The 6,212-nt window shown below is 57.4% G+C and overlaps 1 protein-coding gene across 3 annotated transcripts in view; it reads right to left on the bottom strand.

The window, feature by feature from the left end:
• The window catches only part of CABP2 (calcium binding protein 2), a 6,551-nt gene extending 2,870 nt beyond the window's left edge, over positions 1-3,681 (bottom strand). The window contains exons 1-4 of one of the 3 annotated variants that reach the window (XM_006171269.3): positions 2,630-2,686; positions 1,909-2,079; positions 1,267-1,297; positions 69-203 (exon numbers count right to left, since the gene is read on the bottom strand). In XM_006171269.3, coding sequence (XP_006171331.1) covers positions 69-203; positions 1,267-1,297; positions 1,909-2,079; positions 2,630-2,686 — 394 coding nt within the window. Of the gene's footprint in view, positions 1-68; positions 204-1,266; positions 1,298-1,908; positions 2,080-2,629; positions 2,687-3,516 lie in introns of those variants that run through there. The other 2 variants (XM_006171270.3, XM_006171271.3) reach the window with 2 other exon arrangements.
• Positions 3,682-6,212: the final 2,531 nt, after the last annotated feature.

Genomic DNA, 6,212 nt, shown 5'->3' with positions numbered 1-6,212 from the left:
GGCCGAGGCGCCTGGAGAACTGGGGCGGGGCGGGACGGGGCGGGGCGGGGCGGGTCTGAGGCACATACTGATTTGCTGAGAGATCTCGATGAGCTCCATCTCGGTGGGCATGTAGCCCAGTGTCCGCATGCAGGCGCCCAGCTCCCGGTAGCCAATGTAGCCGTCCCGGTCTCGGTCAAACTCCTGGAAGGCGACCTGCAGCTCTGCCAGGCAGGGCGGGGTCAGTCCCTCCCCCACCTCCCACTGGATCCTGGCTGGACCAGCTTCCCCTTCTTCCCTGGGCCTAATCATTCCCTCCTTAGCAACAGGTTTCTCCTTGCGACCTCAGGGCCTTAGTACATGCTGCTTCTGTCTTGTTTTGGTGGTGGTTGTTGTAAGACCAGTGCGCTCGCCAGAGAGAGACAGAAAGAGTGGGAAAATGAGAAATCACTCCCCACCCCCAGGGGCAATGCCCATGCTGTAATTCCTTTTCCTCCATTCACCTCTCAATATTTTGGCCAGGCACACACATGTGCCCTGTTTTCCAAGCCGCTGAGTCCAGGACTTGAACCGTGAAGTTGGCCAAGTGGAACCTGGTGCCTTAACCACCATGCCACCTGCTGGCCCCATTCAGTTTCTTTTATTTGTTCTCTCAGCAAGTATTTAAGGAGTATCTACTACGTGCTAAGCTCTGTTCTAGGTGCTGAGAATATGGCAGTGCATTTGAAAGAAGAAGAAGGAAGGAAGGAAGTAGTGAGTAAGGAGAAAGTAGAAGAAAAGAGGGAGAAACAAAAGAAAGAGAAACCAAATGGGGTTTGCATCCTGGAGCATTCTCTCCTCCTCTCTGGTCCCATGTCACCTACTCAAGGAAGCCTGCTCCCTAAGTTTTGTTCTCCCCAGCCATGTATTCATGTTCTCGAGAGCACCTGGCATCGTTTGCACGTGTAGGCGACTTATCGACACCTTTCTCCAGAGCACACGAGCCGTCCGCACCTGTCTATTTGCCAGTTTTCCCAGTGCCCAGCACAAGCCAGGCACACCATGGGCACCCAGGAAACGTTAGCTGGGCGAGCAGATATAAAAGTGGCCTTGAGACCCGATGAATGAAACCAAAGACTGACATCTTGGCTCAGCCCCCTCCTTGTTCAGTCTCCTGGTCCATCGCCCTGAACCAGCCCCTGCAGCCTTCCTGCTCCTAGTGTGCCCTGAAAACTGCCAAGGCCTCCCCCAAGGCCTCCCGCCCACGCCCACCCCTCTGGGGATCTAGTTCTTTCTTAAACCCTTTACCTTCAATTTCCTCGGGCCTCAGCTCCCGGTCCTGAGGGGGCACAGAAGGGTTAGGGATTCCCTGGACCCAGGTACCTGCACCCTTCCTTCTAGTTCCCCAGTCCCACCCCCTCCCGCCACCCCTACATGCACACAGGCCGGCATCTGTCTGGCACTGCCCAGTCCTGCTTACTGGTCCTGCTGCCTGCCCAGGTCGCTCCTAGGCCCGTCCTCACTGTCTTGCCAGCCTCTTGTTGGGCACAGAGCTCCTACAAGAAGCCCTCAGGCGATCTGGCGGTGGGGCAGAGCTCCAACCATGGTCCTGCAGCCTCGGTGTCACTGCAGGTCTCTGAACGGGAGAGCCCGTTCTCTCCCCGTTCCTGTCCTGGGGGCTCTGCCACCTCCTGGCGCATCCCCTCGGTGGCTGTTCCAGACATTTCTCCGGGTCTCTGCCCCTCATCTCTCTTTCTTGGTTGATTTCTCTGGGGCTCCTGTGTTTGATCTCTTTCGTTTCTGGGGTCATTGCCTTTGCTCCTCTCTGTCCCCCACCCCTGGGTCTTTGTGCCTTTGCTTCAATGTCCCCACTCAATCCTTTCTCCCCACTCAAGGGAGGGCAAAGCAAAGGGGCGGGGCAGGTGGGCGGCGGGCAGGGGCCGTACATACGAGTTGGGTGGCGGCAATGCTGGGCCGCAGAAAGATGCAGGCTGACCCCACCAGGCTGTTGAGCACCGAGTAGCCCTGGATGCCTGACCCGGGGCCCCCCTGCTCCTCAGGGTTGGAGCTGAAGCTGTGGCGGGGGCCCCCTGGGGGAGAGCCAGGCCACTGGCAGGGGTCCTGTAGCAGAAGCAGCCATGAGCTGGGGCAGCGGCCACTGAGCCGGGGACCTGACTGCCCTCCCCACTCCCACTCATCAGCAACTCCTCTCTTTGGGACCAACATAGGACAGTGGGGAAGGGGCTCAGGAAGCACAGGACCCTCACCCATGAACACCTTAGGCTGGAGGGGGTCCACCCCTAACCGTTCAGTTGGGCAAACCAAGGCTCAGAAAAGGCAAGAGACTTGGCCAAGGCAACTGAGCAAGACGCTGGTAGAGTGAGAGCTCCTGCTTTGTCTCCTGGGTCAGGGTTGGCTAGCAGAGAACAGGGACCTGCGTCACAAATGGAACTGCTGCCTGGGCAGGGAGACCTAGCCGTCCATAGGAGCCAAGACCAGGACAGGTCTGGGTCTAGGGCCTTCCAGGAAAAAGTCTCCTCCTGAAGTAGTGGGCACCCAGCCCCTCCAGCCCTCAGCCAAGCCCACCTTCAATCCCGGCCTGGCCTTCACAGCTGGCCCTTCAGGGTCCAGCCCAGCCTCCTGGCCTTGGCTTCCCCTTTTGCCCTCCTACCTTAGGACCCCGGCGCCGGGGCCGCTTGGCACAGTTTCCCATGGGGCTCTGAACCATGCCAGGCCTGGAGCCCCGAGGGCGGTCCAGGGCTGGATCTTAGCGGATAGGATGCTGCGGGCTCCTGCCAGCTCCCAGCTGCTCCCAGTGAGAGCCTGGGAGTACTGCAGGGGATTTTCCCAGGGTTTTCTGGGGAAGATCGGGGGCGGGTGGGCAGGCGGGGGCCCTGGGCCCAGGGGCTTGGGTCCTAGGCCAGGATTATCTCTGAGCATTTCTGCCAGTGAGGGGGGCCACTAGGGACAAGGCCCCCTGGGAGGCACAGCCTCCCCACACCTCCTCCTGAGGGTCTTCCAGATACCTTCTTTCCAATCCCCTTCTCCCCCCACCCCTGCCCCTAATCTCTCCCCATCAGGAGAGATTTAATGTCTTCAGGAGCAGGGCCTTGGTCTCTGAGGGGAGTAGGCACAGGTATGTAGGCCTGACTAGGATACCCCTCCCTTCAGAGTGGCACCAGCAAGTCTGGATACAATAGCCTCCCACTCGGCCCTTAGGAGAAGAGGCAACCTAGATCTAGCCCAGGAAGTGCCTGCCCCCTCCCTGCCAGGCCCCTGGCCCACTGGGCTCCTTGGCCTGCTTGCCTGCCCTGGGCATCCTCAGCCTGGGCAGGAGCCGAAGGGAGTTGACCATTGCTGGGAGTGCAGCAGGGCTCAGCCAGGACAGAAGTGGAAGGGGCACCGCTGGCCCCTCCATCAGCATATGTGCCCTCGACCCCCTCCCTGGACCCAGCCCTGGGTCTGTGGCTCAGGAACTCCCAGTTGGGATGTGGGGTCCCTGCTGGTCCCTCACAGTCGCCTCAGTTGAGGACGGCCCCACAGCCCTGCTCACTTTACCTGCCCGTAGGCCGCCTGCACCTGTGCCTCGAGTTCCCGCAGGAGTGCCCGTCGCCTGGTGACTGCAGGGCTGGCAGGGGCCTGGCTGGTTCCTGGAGTGCTCTCAGAGGAGCTAGGGTCCCCTGAGGGGAGGCTGCCATCTGCCGGGCCCTGGGGCAGGGCCATGGAGTCGAGGTCCCCCTCCAGCCTCCTGGCCCTGTGGAAAGATGGCTTTGTGGGAAGCCCCGGTGACCACTACTCTTCTCCCTGTCCTTTCCTCCATGGCCGGCAGGGCCTCTTATTTTTCCTAGCTCCCAGCTGCCCCTGACCCAGCTCTACCAGCCTGGCAAAGTTCCTCCCTGAAATCTTTGCCTTCTCCCAGCTGCCACCCCCAGCCTTCCTGCTGGCCACAGACTGTGCCTCAGGGCTCCGCTGGCCTCCCTGCAGACCCCACCCGCAGCTTTGACCTCCTCCAGCCCTAGTGTTATGCCTCATTTTCCCACTCACTGTTTAGCTGCATATCCTGCGGCTCTGTTTCTGTCTCCCTGCCCCCTCTGCCTGGTCTGCTCCTGGGTGTCTCTGTGTCAGTGTCACCTGCACTTCTTGTCCTCATTCCTCCACTCCGGCTGCCAACTATATCTGTCTCTCTCCAGTAGTATCTCTGTTTGTCTCTGACCCACTCATACCCCTCTATCTGTTCTCTCTCCCTCTGTTGCTTTTTCTATTGTTCCCATTACCCACCCAACCTCTTCGCCCCCCCCCCCCCCCCTCCTGCCAGGCCCTTGCACCTGGTCCTTCTGGCCTTCAACCTCCTGCTTTTCTCAGAAGAAGTGGGGACATGGCCAGGGAGCCCCTCCCCTGCCCCCCACGCCCCCTTGCATGCCCCCAGCCTGCTCACCACTAGCTGCCTGCTCCTTGGCTCCTAGAATGAGGTCAGTTGTCCTGTCCTGGCCCACTCCAGGCCCCTCATGATTTATTCACTTACCCCCCGCCAGCCTTTGTCAGAGGGAACCAGATCCAGCCAGGCACCTGCCACCTGAGCTGGTGGTTCTGGCCTCCTGGCCACGCATAACCATCGTTCATGTATTTCCTTGGCAAACATCTGAGGCTAGCTAGGACCTGGCCCTGGGCCAGTTGTTGGGGCCACATGACAGACCCCTTCTGCTCTGAGGACCTCTCACTCAGGCATGTCTATTTTGGAAAGAAGCCATCAGGTGGTCTCCAAGTGCTTAGGGCACTGGCTCAGGCATTAGGGGTGGCTTTCAGGAGGAGACGAGGGGAAGGAGCAATACTCTAGGCATTTGCCCACCAATATTTAACCCATGCCTGGCCTTGGGGGAATGGTGGGGATATCTGGCAGGGATCAGCCACAAACTTGACTGTCCCAGGCACTGGAAACCACCAGATATGTTGGGTAGAGGCCCTCAAGAGGGAGAGAGGGTGTAGTTAGTAGTTTCTAGGGTATAAGTGACAGGAGGTCAAAGGACATTTTAGAGGAACCAAATCTTTAGCAAATGTTTACTGAGTCCCTGCTTTGTGCCTTCCTGGCTGCTGGGAAGCAGTTCCTGCCTCCTGAAACGTTCCACCTGATAGGAGAGCACCTTCAGCACACCAGAATTACAATGGCTAGGCAAGGGCAGAGAAGGGCTTTATGACAGGGAGACCTCCCTGTGATGAAGGGGCTGAGGAATTAATGTGTGGCCAAGACCAGAGGATGATGGGAGCTGTTGAGTAAGGGGAGAGGGATCTCCTCACAGGCAGAGGCAACAACTTCCACCCAGCAACTCAGAGGATGAGACAGGTTAGGATGAAGAGGTGAGAGGACACTGGCCAGGTGTTCAAGGATGGGAAGGGCTCATTGTGGTCATTCACATAGATGCAGCCTTGGCCTTCAGCCCCTCTGCTCCTGGAGACCAAGAATGCACTGTCCCCAGGCAGGGACAGCCCTGAGAATATTCCACAGAGATGGGACTTCTCTGTTTTCTGCAAGGTCATAGTAAGAACCTGCAAACATAGGCTCCCCATGCACTTGCCGTGTAACCCTGGGAAAGATATTCCACCTCTCTTTTATCTCTTTATCTGAAAAATGGGGACTGCTGTAGTACCTTCCTCTCTGTGCCAGTGTGAAAATTAAATGACCCGGCAGTTTCCTGGCACATAGGAAGGGCTCCAACAGCCGTGAGCGTGAGATGTGATGGATGATTCCATGACCAAGTAAACATCTAAGAAAGTGTGAAGTGGTGAGAAATGTGGGTGTCAAAGTGCAATCTGAAGCAGTAGGAGTGATAACTGGTCAGGTGTAGTAGGTAAGAGAGTTTTCAATCTGGGGCATAGGCTTTGAATCTAGAAGGGAGAGAAAGTCTAGCCTAGAAATCTCTCCTGCCTTGTGTTCAAACTGCAGCAGCCTGGAGCATTCACCTTGGTGCCCTCAATTTGTCCAGCATGGCTGAGCCAAGCTGGGGCCCCAGTTGCAATATCCAAGATAGGTGGATCAGTGATTTGACAGGTAGGTAGATGGATGGATGGTTGGGTAGATGCATAGATGAGTGAATGGAAGAATAGTTGGCTAGGTAAAAAGGGTGTTGATTAAGTGGTTGATTTGATGGAATAGTGTTCAAATTGTTAGCTGTTAGGAAGACAGATGATCAAATAGAGGGATGGATAGATGGACAGATGGATGGAAAGATGGACTGGTGGAAAGGTGGTTGGATGGATGG

The sequence above is a fragment of the Tupaia chinensis genome, unplaced genomic scaffold, assembly GCF_000334495.1.
Source record: "Tupaia chinensis unplaced genomic scaffold, TupChi_1.0 Scaffold149501_1, whole genome shotgun sequence".
NCBI classification, from domain to species: domain Eukaryota; kingdom Metazoa; phylum Chordata; class Mammalia; order Scandentia; family Tupaiidae; genus Tupaia; species Tupaia belangeri.
Note: the sequence above shows the minus strand (reverse complement) of the source record. Positions and strands in the feature narration are given on the sequence as shown.